The following is a 23,409-nucleotide window of genomic DNA, read 5'->3' on the forward strand; positions in this document are numbered from 1 at the left end:
ATCAGACTCCCTTAAAACGCTGATCTTCATTACAGTGAAGCATGCTGCTAGGAATACTGGGAAAGGTTAAAAGCAGCAGTCTTGAGGCAAGCTGCTGATTGTTCATATTTGTGCAGAAAAAATATGGTTCCTTATTTACTAGATGCTTGCTCTGTCTTCATCCTAGTAAAAGATCCTCCTGCAGGCCTTAATACTGCTGCTATTTTACCTCCCCTAATGAATATTCAAAAGCTGCAGTCATTGAGGACTCAGGTGGCAAAAATAGTAGGATGATTGAAGCAAGCCTTGACATAAAAGCCTAAAAGTACATTTCCAACTACATGGAAATAATGCCGATTTCCCTTTCTGACCACGTAAATGAACAGTGCCAGAAAATCTCCCATGAATTAAATGCCTCTTTCACACACCAGTGTGATTGCATCTTTCTCTCTGTATGATGTGTTGTAATAAGTATGTTTAAAAAAAAAAAAAAGGAAAAAATACAACAGGGCTTTCTGTAATCCTCTGTCACAAAATGTATTGGAATTGAAAAATCGGTATAAAGGACACACTGTTAAGATATGGCAATGCATGCATTGTTTTCTACATAATGCAGTCAGAGTCTCCATGGTAAAAAGAAATTTTTATTTTATTTTTTTTGTCACCATCAGCAGTTAACCTAAAGTAGGAGCTGCTCCATTTCATTATAGGTTAAATGGCTTACTATACAAAACTAGCTGAGAGACGTACAGCGCTAACACTGCATTTTTTTAGTAGGTTTTAAAAACGTGCTTGAAGATTGGTGAAGAAAAAACAATGCAGCATATGTTATTGTTCTGGAATTTTTTTTAATAGAAAGCGCTCCTTTTCAGCATTCCCCCTTCAGTGGAGTCACTTAGACACTTCCAGCTGGTGGCAGGGGATACAGCCATAATACAGCTCTCTCTGTCCCAGCTGTCTTTTTCATTACGTTAAATGCATTACGATGGCTGCACTGCTTTACAAAGGCTCAGGTGCACGAAGGTATAGGAAGAAATCTGCAACTATGTGTTTTTGTAGTGACTGCAAGCTTCTGCGAGATCTCTGAATCCTGAATGTGTTCCTGGCTCTGGTCACAGATCTCCTTCCAATCACTGGAACATTTGCTGTAAGGGCTGGCTAAGGTGCCCGAGGAAATCACCTTTTACAAGGGAGCATTGTTGTAAAGGATTTTTAATGCATTATGGCTCACGCAGCATCACAGTTAAAGAAAAACAGGGATTTAGAAATAAATGCTGAGGAAGAAACTGAGAAAAAAAGAAAACACAGGAAAAGATCCCGGGATCGGAAGAAAAAGGTATCTAGATCTGTGCCAAATTCTGAACAGGGATTCTTTTGTTTTAATTTTCTTACCTTGCAATTGAAGTATTAAAAGCTTGTTCTTGCCTGTAACTTGGTAGCTGTAGGAGTAATTTGTTAACATTGTAAAATATCATTTGTAACCATGGCTGTGGGGTTTGCAGAGCAATTGAATGTTTAATTGGATATTAGTTGATTGCAGTGATGATGCAGAAGGTGTGCATTCATTTCCCACTTATGTTACTGTGATATGCAAACTGTCTGTGAGTTGAAAATAGTTTGTAACCATCATGTGGGGTTTAATGCTGAGCTTTCTCATAGGTTTAATAGCAAAGCAAAGCATAATAGTTTAGTCTTACATGCAGGTTACTTAAAAGGGATGTGTGTAGAGGCAGATTTTTTTTTTTCTTTGTGTTGGGACTGTGTCACATGTTTGGCTTCTGAAACATCCATTTTTGGGATAATGTTACAGAAATAAGGTGTTGCAGTGTTTCTCCCTTTTTTCTTAATGGTGAACTGTTTAACAGAATTGAGCTGTAACAGTCTGTTACTACAACTTTCTTTTGTTAGGAAAATACGTGGCTGAGATTACAGAGCCTTTTTTCACTGCTGTAGATTTGTCTTAGCTGCAGAAAACCCTTCAGCAAACTAGGATCTGAAAAATTCAGTAGGCACTGCATTGCTCATTGTTCAGGTCAGGAGCCTCTGTGTGATTCCAGGCTTACTGTTTCTCTCTAAGGTATAAAGCAAAATAGTTATGGTTTGTGGCATAATGACAGATAAAGAGGCCAGCTACTTTGGCAGCTCTGAGGATGTGTCCTTATAAATGACACCTTGTACTCTGCTCCATAGAAATAAGGCCCTGCCACAATTTCTTGTCTTTGGCTGTATTTCATGATCATTTTTTCAAGAACATATCAAGGAGCCAGCTGCCTTTAGAGAAACCTGGCCATGTAGTATTTCTGTGTGCCTTTGTGAAATCCCCCTAAGGGGGGATTGGTTAATCTTCATGTGCTCAGAGAAGCAGTGCATGTGCTTCCTAAATGACATGTAGATTTCCTCTAACATATGTGCATCTTTTGCTTGGGTGAGAGTCAGCATTTCCCTGCCCTTTTCTCTTTTCCCTCTGCTGTGGCAGTACTATACCTAATGAAAAGCACTGAGAAACCCACTGCCTTCTGTTCTAGCCAGCATGTTAGGAGACTCTTAACATGCTGCAGTACATTTGCTGCAGCCAGCTACACTGTAGGCATTTTTTCTGTGTCAATGTATAGGTCTTCTGAATCATCTTCCAGGATAAAGGGCAATATGAAGATAAGTTTCTTTCTTTGAGGTGAATTTTGAGGTGCTGCTGTTTGAAAGCAGCCTGAAATAGTGATTTTTCTTGGCTGCTGTTTAGGTTATGTGCAGGTTTGTAATGTTGCTGTCAGGGTGGGTTTCCCCCCAGCTGAAAACAACCACAGCAGCAAGGAATTAATTGTAGGAGCTGTCCCCTCAGCCCATATTTACCTATGGCTTGTGAGCTAAAATGTATAGTCTCTCAGCTGAATCTACTCATGCTGCAGCGAGCCCACGTTGTTCTTGATGTGCTCAAGTTTAACAATAGCATGCCCAACCAGATCCATGCACTGTCTTTGTGGAAGGGAGCTTCCTCACAGCTCAGAATTAGAACAGTATAGAAGGGATATGGCAGTGAGAGGCTCTTGATTCAGCGAGGTGAGACAATTGCTTTGTGGACAAAAATGCTTTATTGTTTATACAACACTGCTGTAGAGAGGAAATCTCTCAGCAGCCAGAGTGGCACATGGATAAATATCTGCCTATTAATCTCAAATATATGGATTTCTCTCAGTGTTTCATTTCTGCATCTTAAGAAAGAGAGAAAATAGAGAGTTTTTGCTCCACCAACTGCTTTTTTTTTTTCTTCTCCCCCCACTTTGGAATTTGGTAGCTTATTCCAGTTTCTTTCTGAGTTTCCTTGGGACTCTGCAGATTCAAGACAGGTAGAGGCCCTCTCTAGTAGGAGAATGGAACAAAACCCAGCAATTGCTTCACCTAACTCTCATACATTTGGGCATCATTCTCATGTCAAATACATGGTTTTGTTACCCAGTGCATAGGGCGTAGGAAGTCCAATAATTTGGTTTGCCATTTTGTGCTTTCCTGGCTATTTAAAACATTTTCCCCCCAAATTTTCCACTATGAGTAGTGAGTCACTTCTTGTTCCTCTGCACCACCCACAAGCAGGCAGTACTCGGGGATTTTTTTTGTTGATCACATGATACTGCACAAAGCTTACCCTTTGCTTAAGCAGCATGCAGAAATATCCTTTGGAGTCTTCTAATCACTTTGGAACAACAAAGAATGCTAATGTTTCTGGATAATTTATACAGCAAAGAGCCCAAGGCAACCAATGGTTAGAATGTAAGGCTGGTGGGATCAGCCAGTGTCTTAGTACTGTGTGATACTAGCAACAGTCATGCTGATTTATGTTCCTGTTTAGTTGGAGGATGGCAGTCTGAGGGGAATATTTCACTGCTTTTGACTGGTTAAGCAATTTACAGTGCAATAACATTCCTGTGAAGGCTTGCTTCAAGACTTGGATGAGAGAAATGACCTTTTAAACACACACACAGGACAACAACCTGTGTTTTGTCCCATCCCATTTAATTTCAAGGTGAGATATTTTCAAATTGCCCCTCTTAGCTCTGTGGAGAGGCTGTGCTTCTGTGCCCTGTGGCTCCACCACACTCCTTCTGTTTGCTTGCATTCAGGACATTCCAGGCCTTTGTGAAGGTTCTGAAAGGTTCAGAGCTTACCTGGCTTAACTCAGGCAAGAGAAAAGGATAGGGCCAGCAAGTGAAGGATCTGCATTATACAGGTTTCCATTTATTCTGTTCAAGTTGATATTACAGCTTCACTCAGCTCTGCCTCAGGATGGTTATGCAGTGTCCTGCACTGAAAATAGTTTGAGTACATCCAAGGGCAGACCTGAGCCTTTAATCGTTATCACAGAACAAGCCAAACCACTCTTCAAAATAAGTGATTGGTAGGATAGGTTGCTTGATACTTACCAGTGCAGCTCTGTCATGTGTAGTTTTGTCTGTGAAAACTAGAAATGGTTTATCCTATAATAATGTCTGGACAGAAATTGGTTGCTTAGTCAGCGCCTTTCCTAAAATAAAGGTGAAACCTCTGAAGGGTTTTTTGTGTTCTCTGTTGGGTACCTATCAGAAGAGAAGGACAGGTCTTGGCACACAGTCAATGATTTATGTTTTATACAATATTTAGTAGGACTGAAGTGATTTCCATTTATGTGTAGTGCTCAGGAGCTCTTGTGTTCTTTGGGAACACAGAATAATTTGACCATAATGCAAAGCCTGGCTGCTGCTGTCCCTGAGATGTTAAAGGCTGTTGCTGTCACAGCCTCTGCTGCTGCAAACTCGTGGGCAGCAGGGAAAGGAATCCATGTCAATGTCACAAATCCTGCTAATTTCATCATAAGGCTCACGGTGTTTGAAGGTTTTACTAAACTCTCAGGTATGCCCCAAAAATTACCTTGCAGTTTCCTAAGGGAAATAACTGGAAATGCTGTGTCAGGAATGATCAGCCTGTAGGTGTTGCAGCTGCTTTGAGGAGCTTGTGCATCTTCTGAGCTGGGCTCTGCTGCCAGCTCCAAGGGCCTGTGAGGCATGACTTGGGCTGCCCAGCCTTGCAGAGCTGGGAGCACCTCCCAGGGACAGTGGGGCTCTGGGAGGGCATCATCCTATCCCACTGGGGGACTCCCACTTTTTCCTTTCCCCTCAGCACTCCTGGGGCTGTCAAATGTTTTACAGATCTCAGCCATATGAAGGTTTTAGTACAAATGGCAATTTTCATATGCAAACAATTCTACCAGTTACCAGGTAAAGCTTTAAACTCAGATAATAAGTAAAAATCCCCATTCTTTTTTATATCAAGTAATTTCATTTTTTTAAACAAGTCTTGATCAGAGATCTGTTTCATGGCTTCTGAACAGCTGAACTTCAGTGTTGTAGACTCTAGATATGTTGAGCACAAGTGATTGTTCTTTCACTCATTTGTGTTAAAGCACAAACCAGGCAGATGTTGCTCTAACATCTGGGAACATGACCTATGGTAAGGGAAAAGATTGTGTAGATTAAGGGTCTTAAAGAAAAATTGGTAAGTCAGTGATCTTTTCTAAGTGTGAGAAAAATTTCAGTCCCATCCTTGATTTTGGACACGATGCTCTGTCAGAGGCAAATCAAATGAAATAGAAGGGTATTTCTGATACATGATTAGGGGCACTGGTGGATGGGATATCTACCAACAATGCTGAATTCTTACCAGCATGGAGCTTGGTGGTTAAAGAGTGTTTCTATTCAGCTGGAAAAACAATTCCTTCTTTGAAGATGACCCCTAAAGGAATGAAACTATTCCATTGTATTGTGTGGGGAGCACTACAGCATCATTTGAAGTGGGCACTGCTCAGCGTTACTCTGTTGTTTATAAACCCAGGAAAAATTTTGCGCTGTTACATTTTTATTTAGTGGGGTTTGGAACATTTACCTTTTCCGTTTCACCTTCCTGATGCCTCGGGATTGTGCTGTCACAAGGGATGGCCATTAGTCACTGTGCAAGTGTCAGTTTGGGTTAAAACCTGTGTTGTGCTAAATGCTTCCAGCTTGTGGTGGGAGGGGATGGGCAAGAGCAGGGAGGACCAACCATGGGAGGCTTCACTGTTACAGGGAGGTGGCTGCACAACTGGATTTACAGCTGGACTCTCAGGAAGTGTAAATCAATACTGCTGCTACTGCCTGGTTGGTGTTAACACACAGTCTTTTATCCTTCTGGTTTTTTAACCCAGGCTGTGTTGGTTTTTTGGGTGGGCTTCATGTTCTGGGATTTTTTTTTAATCGAGAGTTGAGGGAAGGGGAAAATGGGATGCTCTGAAAAGCAAAAGGAAGTTCAAAGATGGTTAGTGAACAGTGATTTAAGAAGAAAAAAAATTCTTACATGATTTTGAATGATTGAGTGTATGAATATTCAACCCTGTGCCAAAAGTCAAAACTCTGCTAATTTCAAGCTCTTAATTTGCCTGAATTGATGGCTTCAGGATAAATGATGCATACTTTGATGCTATTCCCTTTGGGCATTCACTAAATATTTGTTACTGTGAGCCAAAATTCTTGTCAACTAGTGGAACTGACTGAGCACCTGCTAAAATGGAGTGTTGCACTCATTCAGACCTAGTTTGACTGGAGCAGGGAGCTGGGGGGAGGAGATGGGTTGAGAACTAGGCTGTTGGTGGATGTGATGGAGCATACGTGGACAGAGGAGAGAAATAGAGAAAAAAAATAAAGTGTGAGTTGTAAATTGTATTAAAAAGAAAAAATTACTTCTCAGACAAAGCCTAGGGATTTGCCTGAAGTTCAGACAGTAAAAGTCTGGATTTGCTGCTGTTCAGAAGTTGTGCAGGGCACTGTTGGAGTCGAATCAGGGATTTTGTGGCTGAGGAGTGGGACTGGCATGGAGCTGCCTTGTGAGGGCAGAGCAGAGGGCTTCAGTCTTTGATGGGCTCCAGGGCCCCTGTCCAGCTGGAAAGCTCTGGAGGCCTTTCAGCACTCTGCAAAATGATCCCTTCCTGTTAGACTGGGACGTGCTCATCAGGTGATGAGCTCAACAGAGGTGGCACAGCTGCTGCACGTTGTTCCTCACTTCAGTTACCTACCCCAGGTATACCCCTGTATCTTAAAGCCAAAACTCCAGGTGCCTTCAGAGGATAACATAGTGTGTGTGTGTGAGGCAAGTTAAAGGAATGCCCTCATTTTCAGGGTATTGAGCATTCTCCAGCCTTGCAGCTTCAGCTTTGGGCATTCTGCATGTCAGCCTCTGGTATCTCTGGTGGATTTTTGGGCTCTTATAACACTTAGCAAAAAAAAAAAAAAATTTTTTTTTCTTGTGTCTGTTGCCTGGTGTGGTATTTTTGTGGAGTTCTGCTTGGTTAGCCAGTGCTCTACAGGGTGGATAAATACTGACCACCATGGAAGAGGTCACCTTCTCCTTTTATTTTTTTAGAGAGATCACTCTGTAGTAACTTGGAAGGGAAATTCAGCATTATTTTTCTTTAGTGTTTATTCAAGGAAGACTAATGTGGAAAGGAAAACTAGATTGAAATAAGAAGATTGTCTTGTTAATTGAAAAGAAAATTCACTCTGGGATGTACTTTATTTTTTTATAAATCATAATTTTGCCAATAAGCTGAAAGCTCTGACAATTTAGTAATATGAATTTGTCACATATAGGATTTATTGCACTGAGACTTACAAAAGCAGTTCCCTTTGTATTGTGTACCAGAACTAAAACTTTGTTTTGCTTTTTTAGTTGCAGAAAGATACAGGACACCATCTAGTTTACAGCTGCCTTCCTCTGAAAACTTTAGACAACTTCATATGATTTTGTTTTAAAAACCTGAATTATGTAATTTACCCAACATTTTGTTTGTTCAGCAGTGTTCTATTCACAGTTTTGGATTTCACCTTATTGGCCAGCCAAATGCTGTGCTATCACAGTTTATTTATCAATTTAAAATCTCAGTTTGAGAATTCATTTCAGCATCTTTTATTTTTTAATTGAAAAATCATTCAGAATTAGAGAGAAAAGAACAAGACAGAAGGGTTCACTTATGTTTCTGATACCCTAGTCCATATTTATCCAATTGAAATCAGTGGGGTTTTATGAAAGAAGTTACATCTTGGTAAAAGAGGTGTATCCTTGTCCTGTGATAGCACACTGATGAGTGCAAGCAGGAAATGAAGGTCTGTACCCTAAAAGGAGTCCACTGCCCCATCATGGCAAGGTACCCAGACCCAAGATCTCCATTTAATTCATGGGTGCCATGTGACATTTCACAGAGCCTGCTGGAGCTGCCTCAACAACATCTCCACCAGTGGCATTAAGGCTGATGTCTGTGGTCACCCCATCTCCACCAGGAGCCAGTTAGGCTCCTGGGTGTGCCTGTTAAATTTGTAATGTAAAATCCAAGGAAAAACCCCTCTGTGACCTTGTCACTTGCTTCCCTTGTGAAGAAAGAGACACCTGGTCTAGTGGAAGGTGTCCCTGCCCGTGTCAGAGAGGTTAGGACTGGCTGATATTTATTATATTTCCAACCCAAGCCGTTCTGTGATTCTATGAATTGCATTCATGTATTCCACACTCCTTTGTAATACTCCTATAAGTACAAATGCATAGATGAGATAAAGGTATAATATGTCAATTGTTTGTATTTTTGAAAGCAGTGAAGTATACATGGTTTTTCTGTGAAATCCTGTCAGCTCAGCTCTGACCTACAGGCCTGTCCCTAACCCTCCAAGCTGCTGCCTCTTGAACTAAGATGCTCTTAAGTACCTGGGCTCTGCTGGAGAAAGAGAGGAGAGTCAGAGGAGGAGACAGGTAGTTGAGTTTTGAGTGCCAGGAAAGGATTTCCTGGAGCTGCTGAAGAGGCTGTTCTTGCATTATCGTGTTTTCAAAGCAGATCCTTGAACTCTGGTGGACTGTGGGCAGCTGGTAACTGGTACAAGTCCAAGGACTAGCAGGGTTCCCTAATGGTGAGGAGAAACCACAGGCTGTAACACAAATACCCCTCTGCCCTAATGATGATGTGGCCTGTCAAGCTGGGATGGTGCTCTGGCACACAGCTGCTTGTGTGGTATCCTTGTGCTCTACTCAGTCCTGCTGCCCTCTACAAGTGCAGGATTTACACACACAAAACACCTTTAATGCACATATGGAATGGGTTTGTGTGTGTGCAGAGCAGGAGCTGGGGGTCAGGGCCTTGCTTGGGACTCCCCACCTGTGTGTTTTGCACCAGTGCATCCATTGCCCTGAGCTGGGCACCTCCAGAGTGTCCCTGCTTCCCACAGGGAGTCTCCTTCTGTGTTAGGGACCACTTACCCTGGGAGAGGTGGCATGGTGCTGCAGGGGGTTTCATTCCAGAGGAAGAGTTCCCTTTCCAGTGGCTCCAGGAAAGCCTGGCTCAGCCCAGTGCCAGAGCTGTTGGCCAGGCTGGGTCCTTAGGGAGAGGCTGTCCAAAAAGTTGTTAACAGTGTTTTCAGAAGTGCTGTGGTTGTGTGTGAATATTTTGTTTCTTCACTTCTATAATTTACAGTGATTCTGTTCCATTGCTGTCATTGATCCCTAAAGGAATTATAAATTCAGTTTTTAATGAATGGACAATTTGAAAAGAACAAACTGTTAAAGCGAAAAGTTTAATGGTCTTTTAAAACTTGTCTCTTTTCCTTTAAAATTCTTCAAATTAAAGTATCACCAGCAATTTCTTCATAACATTTTTAGTTCACAAAGCTCAGAACAATTCACAAGTCAGTGAGGTTGTTGATATCTAACCTTTCAGTTAGGGCACCCTTGTTTGCTTGTTCTAAGGAGCTTTCCTGAAAGGCAGTATAATAAATAGAAACCACCTGACACTATCATGCATGTACCCTCTAATAAATGCTACTTTTACCTGCCCTGTTGCTTGTTGTTAGAAGACACAGTTATGGAACTCACTTTCTGTTCGGCACATCGCTTCATTTTCTGGTGAATTGTACATGTCAGGATGCAGAATAACTCCATCATTGACTTCCTTTAGTTAAACAAGATTTTCACAGTTAGCTGGGCTGTTGTCCTTCCCTTTGTTCTCTCCAGATGGGTGAACTTGAGCACGTGCTCCCCAGCCTTCTCTGGGAACTTGTAGAAAAGCAGAGTTGTGCAATGTCCATTGCATAGGGGTTCCTTCTGCTCCCCAACATGAATTTATGGAGCATTTTACTAACAAAAGGCAGAGGTGGAACTGAGGCACTGACTGTGGTTAGCTGCAGTCACTTTTCTGGTGTTGAATCAGAGTGTCTTAAAAATACAGGCATTCAGAGCTTTAGATGAAATTCCTTCATAGGTTGAATAATTTTATTTTCTCCCACACAGCTTTTTTGGTTTCTCCCATAATTGCATTACCACTCTTTCTGGACCCTACTGGGGTATCTCTGAAATTGCAATCATTTCCCTTTCATTAGGCACTGGCTTAATGGTGAGCATTTGCAGCCATCCCAAAGCTGAATGTACCATTGGCCCAGGAGGGAAGGGTGCAGTCTGGGTGCTCTCAGTACCCTGTTCTCCTGCTCCCTTTGGATTTGTATGAATCTGGCAATCAGCCCTGGTGCTGAGGCCAGTGTTTTCATGTCCAGACTGTAGGAGGAATGAATGCAGATATTTTTCACAGATAGACTGCTGGCTAGACCCTGAAGCCCAGGTGGATGAGCCACACCGGGGTGCTCACTGTGCCCGAGGGGATAGATCTCCCCAGGGAGAGAGATGTGCACCAAGCACCTCGTGGTGCAGCAAGTCAGAAAAGAAGCTCAATCTATGAGTGAGTAAATGCAGCATTTTCCTAAAGTGCTGAGGAGGAGGTCTCTCTCAAAACAGGCCTTTTTTTTTTGGCCAGGCAGTTGCAGACAGTATGTTCTGGAGGGTGGCTATGGATGGCTTCTACAAAACAAAACTCTGAAAAGTTCAAACATTGCATAGTGAAATATTGCTGAGAAGTGGGTGGCAAAGGTTTCCTCTATTACATTTTTACCATGTAAGCAGAAAAAACATCTTCAAGGAGAATTGGTGAAGGCACTGGATACCTGCAGTCCTAGTTTTTCTTGCCACTTGATTTAATATGAAACCACCACCACTTTGAAGCTGTTAAACATCAAAATTCTGATAACTAAAGACTGCTGTTTTTCTACCAGCCTGAAAAGATTAAAAAGATGTTGAGAGGAAAACATGTCTCATGACAGTGGGTGCACAATCAAAGTTTCTAAGTAGGGCAGCCTGAGGAGCAGCCAACGCTTTTTAACAGTTATGGGAAAGTATATGTTTTTTGATGTTCCTATCTGATATCTTTCTACCTTTTTTTTGTACTATCAGACTGTCTGTTTATGCCCAAAGAAGGCTTAATAAATGTTTTGCACACTCAGCACACACTGCCCACATAAAAGAGGAAAAGTATGCCATCTTCAAGTCATCCAAGCAACAAACAAAGAGTGGGGGTTCACCACTGACTCTTCCAGTTTCATCTTAAACAGTTTATTTAATTGCTGGGGTTTTCGTCCATAAAACATCTTCATGTTTTTGTGCATTTTAAGGATCTCTTTTCAAATGTCAGGCACTGGCTGTTTTTCTGTTCTTGATATAGAATATATTTTGTATGTCTTGTGTAAGGTTCATGGCTACAAAATGCAAAACCCTGTGCAGGGTTTGGAGTTTTTTAATGACCTTTGAGCAGCTGAGTGCTGTCCTGGTGTGTGACCTGTTGGCTGTGTCCACAGCTATCAGGAACAGTTTTGCTGGTGTCTTACCGTAATTCTGGAGGAGAAATACATTTTTTGAAGAATTGTGTGGTTTTTGAAAAGCTTGTGGTGGGGAGGAAGCATGCATGATAACAGTTCTAATTATGGTTCCTGGTATTCAGTATAAATATCCAATTTACTGGTTTTTGGAATTTTTTTTTTTAATTATACCAAGCCTTTGATTAAAGGCTGTTTTGGAAGGACTGATCATGTTAGTTAAGTTGCAGATAGAAACCCATATTTTTTACGAAGATTTTGTAAAGCTCTTTAGAATTTTTCTGTGTCCTACCCAATATACAGCAAAGTTATCCAAATCCTGGATTTAGACGTGCATGAGCTTAATTGAAAAGAGCGAAATCTAGTGTACTTTATAATGTTGTGTGTATCTTTTTGTTGGCCTTTGTGCTTGTTATCCTTGAAGCTAAACTCACTGAATTGTGGTCAAGTCAGAGGTCCAATTAGCAGAACCACTGAACATATGCAATAAATTCAGCTTGAAAGGCCACATGCACAATCTGCCTTGGGTTGGAAAGCCAAGAGATGCTGTGACCAAACAAGATCCGTGGGGAAGCTGTTCAGAGTTGTAGCCCTTGTTCCCAGCAGCAAAGCTGCCCCTTTCTCCTTGTTTACTACCAAATGCAAATGAGCAAACAAGGCTGGTGCACTTTTTAAACTTGTCAATTTGAGGGAAGATGAGAAAAAAGGAATGAAGGGATTAGTAAGAGCCTTGATGTTGAAATGGGAGCAGCGTTTGGATAGGAGCAGCAATGGCAGAGAGGGAAGGAATGATTGAGGCAGCTGACCCAGAAGTTTGGGTTTATTTTGGTTGTAACTAGGTGCTGGAGGATGAACTTCTCATTCTGAGGAGCTCCTTATTAACTCAAAATGTTTTCCCAATGCCAAGTGAGTAGGTGAAACCTGGGAGAGAAGGAAGCAGAACAGGAAGGACAAAGTCAGCAAAAATTCATCCTCTGCTGGGGCCTGGGCTGCCAGCCCTGCTGAGTTCAGGCAGGGCTGCAGCTCCTCTCAGGACAGTGCCAGCAGGCTCTCTGGGCAGCTGGGATGATCCTTGCCTGGAAAGGTGGCCAAGGGGACATCTCTCTTCCATGAGAGCATCCTCTGTACTGCACGTGAGCAGGCTGGGAGCTGCCTGCAGGGCTGCTGCTGTCAGTGCATGGCTGCAGGGGGACTGCAGTGGTGCTTGTGGACCCCTCCTGCCCAGGCAGAGCTGCTGCCTTGGCTGGGGGAGGGAGTCAGGCCTTAAGGTGGGCAAAATGACAAAAACCCTCTAGCTGTGTATAGCAGGGTGAGAAATTTAATTGTTTGGGTGACATCCAAGCAGTTGCATCGGATTAAGTCCTTGAAAAGATAATATCTGTTACCTGGTTGCATGAATTTATACAGGGGTATAGAGTATAGTGCTTTGTCAAGGTCCACATACAAAGAGTTAACCACAAATTAATCAGGGCTTGTCAGGTTTAAGGTATTTCTGGTACAGTGTTGAACAATTAATGTACGCCCACAAAATAGCAATTGTTCCCTAAAATTGTAGTCTGCTAACCAAAATATATTCTTTTTAATTCTTAAAGTTTAAAGGCAAAAATGAAATTCAGCTTAATGTCTTTGTGTGTTTCTTTTTCATTTGCAGTAAAATTTTCTCACATTTTCTTGACAAGTCAAAATCTCTGTCCTAGTTTTTGTAAGACATGCTCTTTGTGCCTTTCCTAGAAAATAGTTGTCCAAATGAGTTGTTTCAGAAAGGAGCAAAGGTCACGTCCCAAAAAGGAAAATTAAGTCACAGATTATATTCATTTTCAAACTTAATAATATCTTAAGATTGAAGAAATACACAAAAAGGAAAAGTAAAACTTGAAGGGGGGGAAGCAGGAGGAGATCGGGCAAAGCTAGCCAGCAAAGTCCCTGCTAGAGCTTCTGGAGGCTTCTGACTGGAACTTTACAATACATTGGGTCCCCCTGTTCATTCAGTTTTGTCTGTTTTAGTTATTCAAAATAGCTTTTCTTGATAAACATGTGTGCTTTGTAGTGGTAGTTGATTTTGTTAATATCAGTTATTTTGTGCATTTATTGTTCAGATGACTATTCAGTCCTGTGCCTCGGATAGTTTTGTTTATGCAAACATAAATTGAATATATGAAGCCTTATTAACACAAGGGCTGCCAGGAAACAGCTTTATTTGTAGGTAGCCATCTACTGCAAGTCAATAAATGCCATTGTCTGTAGCTCTTATATTTGACAATTACAGATTAGAGCTGCATAGCTTTAGGGAGCATTTTCTAGCAGTAAAATTTAGGTTTCACATGTAGTGACCTTATTTTGAGTACATCCTGCTGTTTGGGGAAGAGACTTTGGTGGCTGCTCAGGGGAAGGGTGGTGGCAGGAGAGGACAAGGTCAGAGGTAACTCTGGGGGTTTGTATTAAGCAGCCTCAGGATGACAAGATGCACGTGTTGGAAGTGGCACACCCAGAATGTTTAGTAGCTGACAAATAACAATTATGTAGGATTTTGAACTTCCCTCTGTGGTGAGAAAAGGATGAGCTGTTTTCTGGGAGACTCTCTGCTGGTACTAGATACAAACAGTGCAGTCAGGGGAGCAAGCCTGCTCCTTCTGCCTTAAACTGTTCATGTACTGCTGATATATTAGAGAAAGATTTTCTTCACTTCTGATTATATTAAAAACATCAGGGCTTCACTTTAAAAGATGCTGCAGGTCTCCTTAGTCTGGTTACTTGGAATTTTCAAAAACCTTAGAGCCATGAGCCAGGGTATTGTTGCCTTTCCTGAGTGATGCTGGCAAAGGCAGTGGGAGTGCACATGGGAGTCCACCACTGGCAGTACAGCCTGCAAAATGAGGGGAATTCTCATCAGAAAGGAAGGACTTAAATCTTTCCCTCTAGAAAGCCTTGCATTAGAGCAAGGAAAACTTATCTTTTCTTCTAAAACCCTCTAGCTGCTGAAGATGTGTGTGCTATTGCAGTTGAAATGTGTGGGAGAAAAACGATTCTGTGTGCTAGGCACAGCTTTTGGGTTTCAGTAAACAGCTAGGTAAGTTGATCAGCTTTATGTGTTTAGTTGATAGCAAAGAAAAGCTTTGGGCAGCTTCGGGTTTTGAAATATTTAGGTTTTTCTTCTACTTTCAGACAGAAAAGCAGCTGGTGGAAAGGTGCACTGTTGTTTCTCAGAGCTCTCAAATGACTAAGCAAAGTGCATTCTGTCTTTGCTTTTAATGTCATGGGTCTGGTTAGTCAAAAGTACCAAATATTCTGGCACTAATCCTGCCAAGTTCCTAAGCCTGCACTCAAGCCTATTGGTAATTGGGGTGAGTGCAGAGCACTGTGTGCTTAAAGCTGGGACCAGTCTGGAGTGATGTTTGATTACCTTAGCAGAAGAGGGAGTTTTCAGGAGCAAAGGTCCATCCTGAAATGCTCTGGGTGATCCCAGCTTTAAGGATGTGTGTGAACAACCAAGAGCTGGAGCTGATGTCTTTTTCCTTGACTAGTAGATGGAAATCTGATAAATTCAACAACTTGGTATTTCAAAGACGTTCTTTTCTTCATAGACACTTCTGGAAAACCAGTGTTGCCAATATTTGTACATCGGTGGTCAAACACTGTGAGAAAACCCTGAAGACAAGAGCAGTGCCATAAGTCCATTACATGTGGCATGGAAAGCCACCTAGCACTAAGTTACAGTTGAAAATTTCATTCTTATTATTGATTTAATCATGTTTATTAAGCAGCTAATAACTCATTATATGGATAGTGTTACAGAGGTATTAATCCTATTTGTAAAGTGTAAAGCATATAAATTCTCCTTTGGGTAGTTATGTATGTAGTTAGTAGTAGTTTAGTAGTTAGTTTGTATGCCACAAACAGCTGTGAATCTGGAAGATACTGGCCAATGCCTAGCAGCTAGTTCAGGCCAATTTTTTCAGCTAAGAGATTCATAATTTGAAAAATAAAGAGTTTAATATGCTCAACAAAGCGTTTAAGTCAATAACAAGATTCTGGAAAAGTATGAAGAAACAAACACCAAACTAAACTCATAAAATGCTGATTAAGTTTTGAAAATTAAAAGTTCCATCACTTGAAAGCTTTGTTTTGGCTTGTTGAACCAAAGGATTTTTTGTTTGTTTGTTTGTTAGTTTTTTTGTGTTTTGAATTTTCTTTGCAAGTGTTTTTGGAAGCTGAAAATTTTGATTACAACATGTCATTTAAATTCAGAGAGGGATTGCTGAAATAATTCCTGTGTAATCTGGTGGGGTTTTTTTCCCAGATTTTTTTTTTTTTTTTTTTTGCTGTGAGCAAAGGGAGCCTTTTCAATCACTCACTGCTGCTCTCTTTGTGACAGCCCTTCAAATACATCATGACCTGATAGCAAAATCAGTCTTGTGCAAAGTATTAAGGATCGACTTACCCTAAGTCTGCAAGTGAAATGAAAACTGAGCCCAAGGTGATTGCATTAAGCATGTGCTGTCATTCTTGTCACATCTGTTCTGGAGATTCAAATAAGCAGTAAAATGGTTAAATATCAATGATATTTAGAAGAATGGCTTCTTGGTGACATTGCACAAGTAGAGCTCATCTTGTAAAGCAAATTAATTTTCTAAAGTGTTTTCCCAAATCCAGGGGTGAACCATGAACATCTCCATTATCATTAATACAGGCATTTCACCCTGGGTGCTCTTCCAGCCACTGTTCCATTCAGCACTCACTAATTACAAGTCACTAAAATCTGGGCTGGCTGCTGAACTGGGGTGAATTATGCATCTGGAGGTTCAAGGTCCTTCTCCTTCCCAGCCCCTGAGGGGGAAGGCTTTGTACAGAGGTGGATGTCAAGGAGAGGCCAAGGGCTGGAGAAAAACACATCAATTCAGTAGGCAGGTTGATTTACATTTGTGTGTTTCCCTTTTTTCAAGATAATAGACAAATTTTTTTTGTGTTTTGAAACCTTTTAGAAACTGATTGAGGTCAATGGAATCAAACTTAAGATGGCGAAGAAGACTGTTTAAAATCACAGCTATTATCTATTTTAATTTTCTCTGCTGGAGTGTACCCCAAAACATTCATTATGTGGAGGGTATAATCTCTGAACAAATGACATGGTGGAATTAATGAACAATTAACTATGATCATACGTTATAAACAGAGCTGATTAGAATCCACACATGCCTGGGTTTTAGAAAGACTCTTTTTTGACTCTGCTTTGTGTTGCTGAGATAGGACCACACAACTCTCATTTCTTATTCATTGTGTGAGTGTAACATCATTTCCTCTGAGGTAAGGCTACATCTCTTAGTTTTCATGGCAACCAGACAAATAATTAATCTAATCTTCAACTTACTATGTGTGGGGAGGGTAGGCTAGGAGAGGAAAACAATGTGTTTTCCTCATATCCATTTGTCTAATATGCTTAAGTTATTGACTTCCCCCTATAACCTGGAGACCATTCACCAATATCCCACATGTGATAAATCAGAGCATTGCAAAGCTGGAAGAAAGGCAAAATCTGCCCCCGGTAGCTGCAGCTGCATAGTGGTGAGTGCAGCGTGGAATGCAGTAACTGCACTGTGCAATTTACTGTCTTCATTAAGTCAGACAAGAGTCAGGTGAACTGTATCAACTCCATCTGAATTCACAGTGGGCTCCATGCATGCTATTTACACTTCTTCCCTTTCGCTTTATTTAACTTCCACGTGGAGGTGTTTAATAAGTGAATACCATTATAAACTAGGATGCTTTCAAAACCATAATGTCAGATACTGTGATTGTGAGTATTTTTAACCTTAAAGAGAAGGTGCTTCTGGCATTTTAAAATAGAAGCAGGCCCAGGGCTTTCCTAATGTCATTGGGGACAGGCGAGGATTTGTTTCAGGAGCTGCAGTGCAGCACCAGGCAATGACTGGATGCACAGCTTGATGATTTTGCATCACACAAAGGCACTGGCTTCCCTCTTATCGCCTCACTGCTCTGATCATCCTGAAAAGTGAGACAAAAGAAGTGGCCCACTGTATACTGACCCTCATTGTAACAGCTGAAACCCTTCATTATTCCATCACAGCACTCGATACCCTCAAGGGCAATGCATTTAAAACTAGGAAATTTCATTTGCAGGAAGCAGGCTTGAAAAATTTCCATTACATAAGGAGAGGAATTTTACACATGTACTCTGTGTGTATTTGTGCTTCTCAAAATATGTATACTTGAGGGATGCTTAGACAGTAACTTAAAGAAGAGTTCTTTAGTCAGAGACCATTTTATCAGAATAATTTGTTTTCAAGTTATAAAGAGTTGTTTCTGAAGTAGGAACATGTCAGTCAGGTCCAGCACTGTAAGTGGAGGAATGGTTAGTTTGAATTAAACAAAGATGTGTTCAAATGGTACTTTTCATATGCCTAGCATGCTTATTGAGTGTTCTCCACCAGTAGCATTCTGTGCTGATAAGGGCTACCTGCCAAACAGTAAATAACTGGTCTGGAGAGCTTTTAGCGAAATCCTCGGAATTCTGAGGCCATTCATGTTCATGACATTGACTGTTGTACTGCAGGCTTTGGTCTCTCTCTCTCTCCTTTGCAAAGGTGAATGTGGGGGGTGTGAAATCTGTGTGCACTTTGTGCAAGCACTCAAAAGCACTTCAGTTCTGTAGATGCAGTGCCTTCGACCAAAGACTGGCAATGAGTGTAAATTGGCCCCAGCACCCTTAGGGGAGTGTTTGAAGGTCACAGAGCACAGTCCCCAGCTGGACATTACCAAGGGAGCACTGCAGATCAGCTGCAGAGAGCTGTAGGGGTGCCTGGCTCACTGTGTTCAAGTGGGAGGGAAGAAGTGTAACATGTTTGATGTTGAGGTCCAGGGGAGAGCAAGAGTATACGTACAGGAGGTAGCAGGCTTTGTCCTTCTTGGCTCTTTCAGCTTTCCAGACTGGAGAAGAGCATCTCCCTGGGCCTGGAATATCCCCTCCCACCTGCTCAGTTTTAGAGCTGCTTGACTGTTGGCTGCCCTGCCTTGAGCAGATTTACAGTTTCTGACAGTGGCTGTCGATGTCAAAAGTTGCCATTAGAAAGGATTTTTTTTTTACCTTCAGTAGGAGTGACAGTGAGATTTTGTTCTCCCATCTCACAGTATCAGGGAGTTCCAAGGCAGTGAGATTTGAGAGTTTAACACTCAGGCGTGGAAGGCTTATCCTGGTTGGTTTCTGGAGTCCCAGAACTTTTTGGCTTGGCAGTGATTTGCTTTTAGCTTTAGAGCTCACTACTGTTCTCTTCTTTCTGTGGTGGATCATGCAGGCATCAGAACTTTAAAGCTCAGTCATCTTTGTTTCCACAAACTTGATTGCAATTTTGGCCCCAAAAGTAATTGTGAAAGAGAACTGCGAGTTTCAAAATCTGACCCTAAAAGTCATGTTGCTGTCAAGTCTCTGAGCTTTAGCATTAAAATATTTTAATTTCCTCTCAAGAAGAAACTGAAGAAGAGCTGGTTGGTGAAGCTTTTGCTGCACACAGATAATGAGTCACAGCATCAGTAACATCCAAATGTGTGCCCTAAGGTACAAATGGAATGCCTGGGAGGGAGCAAAGGCAGGTGTGATCTGCCCATTCCCTGGCTGGATGGGGCGTGCTGACTAATCAGGAGGTCTGATCTCCAGAGAAAGCTGCAGGCTCTGTAGATGTAACCTCTCCCAGCATTACTGACAAGTGCAGCAGGGCTGAAGACAGGCACAGAATCTTAGGACTTAATGGACTTAATGTTTCATGGAAAACAAAGTGAATGCTACCAGAGGCTGACTTTTACCAATACTTTCCACTTTCCTCTTCCTTTCCTCCATCACACTGAACATATGTTGGCTACCTTTCCATGTAAGAGTTGGCCATATGCTGAACAAGTCCCCTAGGAATGGCTTTCTGAGTGCCAGAAAATGTTCTGCTGTGGCAAATTGACAGGTAGACTAATGCTATTACCCTTTAATGATGTTTAAACATGAGCAGAGATTTGAAGAGGGAGGGCCTGACGCTTCTTAACAGTGGTACAAGAAAAGAAACAATCATGAGCAGTGGTTTAAAAATTCCCCTAGCTCAGGTAATTTTTAGTAAAGAAGAGGAGAGTTTAGGCTTAATTTGTTTTTATGCTGTGCTTTAAGTGTGTGTTGACCTGTTGTTTTGAAAGGAGTGCTACAAGATTCGGCTCTGTTAATGGTTAATCTCTCACCTCTTTTGGTTCAGAAATAAATAGTTCCAAGTAAATATTTCCATGTGTCAAACCTCAAAGAAGCAGACCCTAGTGAGCAGGTTTATCCCACTTAATGTTTCAAGGAGGAGGAGTTAAGAGCTCTCCATTTAAACCTAGCAGCATGCGTACACATGGGCAGGAAGAATCAGCATAGCTGAACACAAAGATTTCTTGTCATTATTTAGAATCAATTGGAATGATTTCTTTGCATGCATATGTTTTGCTTATAGACAAAGTATGTTAGCTGCTTGCAGACAGAAGTCTGTGTATGAAAAAGAATCAATACATTTAATTTCAGTTGCATCCTCTTTTGATAATGCACGCTAACATTTCTCCAAGGGAACAAGTGATTCCAGGGTTCCTCAAAGAAGAAAATTGTGTAGGTGGGGTTTTCTTGCAGTATCATAAGAAAGCACCCTTCAAATGGAAGCTTTTGAGTGTATATATAGCATAGCAGTAAAAGCAGACACATTCCTGTGGGTGAGCAAATATAAACTCCTAAAGACTACAGAAACTGAAAATGAAAGCAGCAAATTAATCTAGAAACCTTTCTGTTCTGCTCCTGATCTGGCCCCAGGTCTTCACAGTAATTAGACAAAAGAATGATTTCTGAGTTTTTTTGCTTTGGTTTCTTTGTTGGTTTATTCATTTTAGAATGAAAGAGGAGAATTTTGAATTGTTGCCTGATGTGCATTGCACAGATAACATGTTATTTGTTGCCTGTGGCTTCTCAGGAGACTGAGCAGAAAGTAAGAACATGTAGCATGTCTTGGGAGACCACTTTGGCTGCAGAACTCGTGGAATTCAGCACATTGCCAGTGTTGTGGCTGTTCATTTTTTGGTTGTTCAGCTTGGGGTTTTTTTAAACTAAATTAGTAGAACTTTTCTCCTTTATGTTAGTGCAATATTCAGTTTTCAATGTCTCAATAAGCATAGTAAGTCTGAGGCAAACCATAATACTTATACTCCTTTTGAGGGTTAGCATTAGCCAGCTTTTTTGAAATGGTAAATGTTTTTCATGCACAAAGGTCCATTCTAATTTGTCTGAGTTTACATGTATGTGTGTGTGCACACACTGAAGTCATTGCCTACCCTCTATAGTTACTGCAGAATGCCAATGAAATGGCACGGCCACCATCACACAGAAAGAGTATTTAATATTTTTCAGCACTAGATTAAATTTCCCAGCATTTCTTCTGCGGTGATTCCTGCCCTGATGAAATGAATAGCTCATCAACACCTCAGTAAACATCAACTGCAGCCTGCAGAGCTTTATTTGTCCATCATTAAACAATTGACAATGCATTCAGTATTCCAGCCCAGCTGATCATGAGATAAAGTGTGACTAAAAAGTAGATCATCTGGTGGATGCTGCAGTGTTTGGTGGGACACAAAGGGCTCCTCTCTCCTCTCCAGCTTGCCCGTGCAGCTCCTGCTGCAGTCAGGGAGCTGTGCGTGCCTGTTTGAGGCACACTGCTGGGCCTGAACACTCGCCCCATTTCATCACTGACATCAGCTAAGCAAAGGGGGCATTCAGGCCAAGCACTGCCACTTCTTGGCTGCTTGTGCATTCAGCTGGTTGCAATGTTAGCTTTAGTGGCTGAGCCTCTCCTTCATATTTCTGTGCCCGCACAGAGTCCTTGTATGGTGTGTCTGTGCATCATTTATGCTTTCCAAGATGACTGAGGATGATATTATCCAAGAAGGATTCCCTTCTTTTCGTGAAATGGTGGCTTACAGCTGGTGGAGGTGCAACTTGCACTGTTCACACCAAACCTTTGTTGGGAGGACCATCCCTGGGTGGCCAGCAGGCACTACAGCTCCCATGTCCAGGGGGTGCTGGAGCCACTAGATGTGTCCTCTGAACAGAGCTTTGTCTGTTTCTGAAAGTCTGTGGGCACAGGAGGAGGGAGCTGAGCCTATCAGATCTCTTCTGTGCTTCTTTCACATATGAAATTCCAGAACTGAGATTCATTTGGGCTAATGTCAGGGTGCTGAGAAGCTTCCTTTGGAAGGTTCCTGCTGCCAGACGTTTCATTGCTTTTTCATGGATGAAGATATTCTGTAGCAGTAATTATTCAAGCCTTGTGTGCTTTGGAACTGTGGCTTTTGCCCTTGTCACAGGAGGGGCAGCGGAGATGGCAGTGGCGTGTCGCAGCCTCTGTGCTGGGCAGGGCTGACCCCTGTTGGCCTCTGGGTTTAAATGTTCCTCTGTATCCCAGTGCCTGGGAGCTGAGGAGCTCTGCTTTTTCCTAGTACTGTGCAAGGGACCAGAGACCTGTGGCTCACAGGCCAGACACAGCTGGGAGCTCCTGTGGATGTCGCGTTGTGGTGTCCAGGCTGATGAAGACATTTGGAAATACTCAGCCCTCTGAAAAGAGTCAGCTCCCCACATGTGTGTGGGAACTTGTTGCAGCTCTTTTCCCAGCCAACCCTTTAGTAAAAAAATGAATTGGGACTGCATCTATTGCTGCCTGTGTGTCCAGAGCTTAATTTGTCTCCACATGAAGCCTTTACTCAAGCTTTCTGTCTGTATTTTAGGCTACATCTCTGTGGACTTTTATCTGGGCAGACTCTGTGTTTCTAAAATAATGGTGGAGTTAAGGTGAAGAGCCATGCTAGGAGCACCCAAAGAATGGAGATGTCCTTCACAGTAGAGTTTATTCAGGTCCAACCTGTCAGAACCAAAGGTGAAGATAGGTTTATTGGCAGAGGACTGCTCACTCTGCAATTGCCAGCTTACTGTAAGTGTTGACATGAACTCAGTTCAGAAGTAGAAATCAGGGACAGAGTACTCAGTTAAGAAACATTTACATCCTTTTTTCTTAGCCGTCGTTCTTGTACAGATGTACATTCTTTGTGGGTTTTGTTCAGCATTATCTTTTTTAGTGCTTATAAAAGTTGATCATAACTGGGAAAATTTCTTTCGTATTTAAATATGGGGGCTTCATACAACCAACTTTACCTTTGCATTCCTGGATCAGTTCAGGTATCATCCAGTGGGGTTTTTTGCACTTTCCTCAGTGGATGGTTCTGAATTCAGGTTGTCAGGGGCTGATGGAGCCTTAGCCTTCTGTCTGGAGCCATAAAGAGGCTGTGTGGTGTTTGGCACGTACAGCCTGGAAATGGCTCCTTTGTTATACAGCACATGGGTGTAAGAAATCAAAAATGCAGTTAGAAACAAAATGCAGTTAGGTTTTTCACATCCCGAGGGACTAAAGAGTACCCACACAGACCCAGCTACACGAGGGGTACCAGTGGCAGCATGGCAGGCTCAGAAAGCTTCAGTTACCAGTACATGCAAAAATTGTAAATGGTCTTTTTCCACAAAAGCTGAGCTTTTGCACCCACACATGTGAATTCTAGATCAATCTGATTGATTTACCTCATAAGTGTGATTCCGGTATGTTCTCTCTTCTTATAAAACAACCCCTGATAGCACTGAAGTGAATAATTC

The 23,409-nt window shown here is 41.8% G+C and overlaps 1 protein-coding gene across 7 annotated transcripts in view; it reads left to right on the plus strand.

Annotated features, from left to right (window-relative positions):
• Nucleotides 1–978: 978 nt before the first annotated feature.
• ANK3 (ankyrin 3) overlaps nt 979–23,409 on the plus strand; it is a 192,516-nt gene continuing 170,085 nt past the window's right edge. For 2 of the 7 annotated variants that reach the window (XM_059851135.1, XM_059851140.1), the window contains exon 1: nt 1,016–1,315. In XM_059851135.1, coding sequence (XP_059707118.1) covers nt 1,202–1,315 — 114 coding nt within the window. In that variant the 5' untranslated portion in view covers nt 1,016–1,201. Of the gene's footprint in view, nt 1,316–23,409 lie in introns of all 7 variants that reach the window. The other 5 variants (XM_059851139.1, XM_059851138.1, XM_059851137.1 and 2 more) reach the window with 5 other exon arrangements.

Source organism: Haemorhous mexicanus, chromosome 7, assembly GCF_027477595.1.
Source record: "Haemorhous mexicanus isolate bHaeMex1 chromosome 7, bHaeMex1.pri, whole genome shotgun sequence".
Classification (NCBI taxonomy): Eukaryota; Metazoa; Chordata; class Aves; order Passeriformes; family Fringillidae; genus Haemorhous; species Haemorhous mexicanus.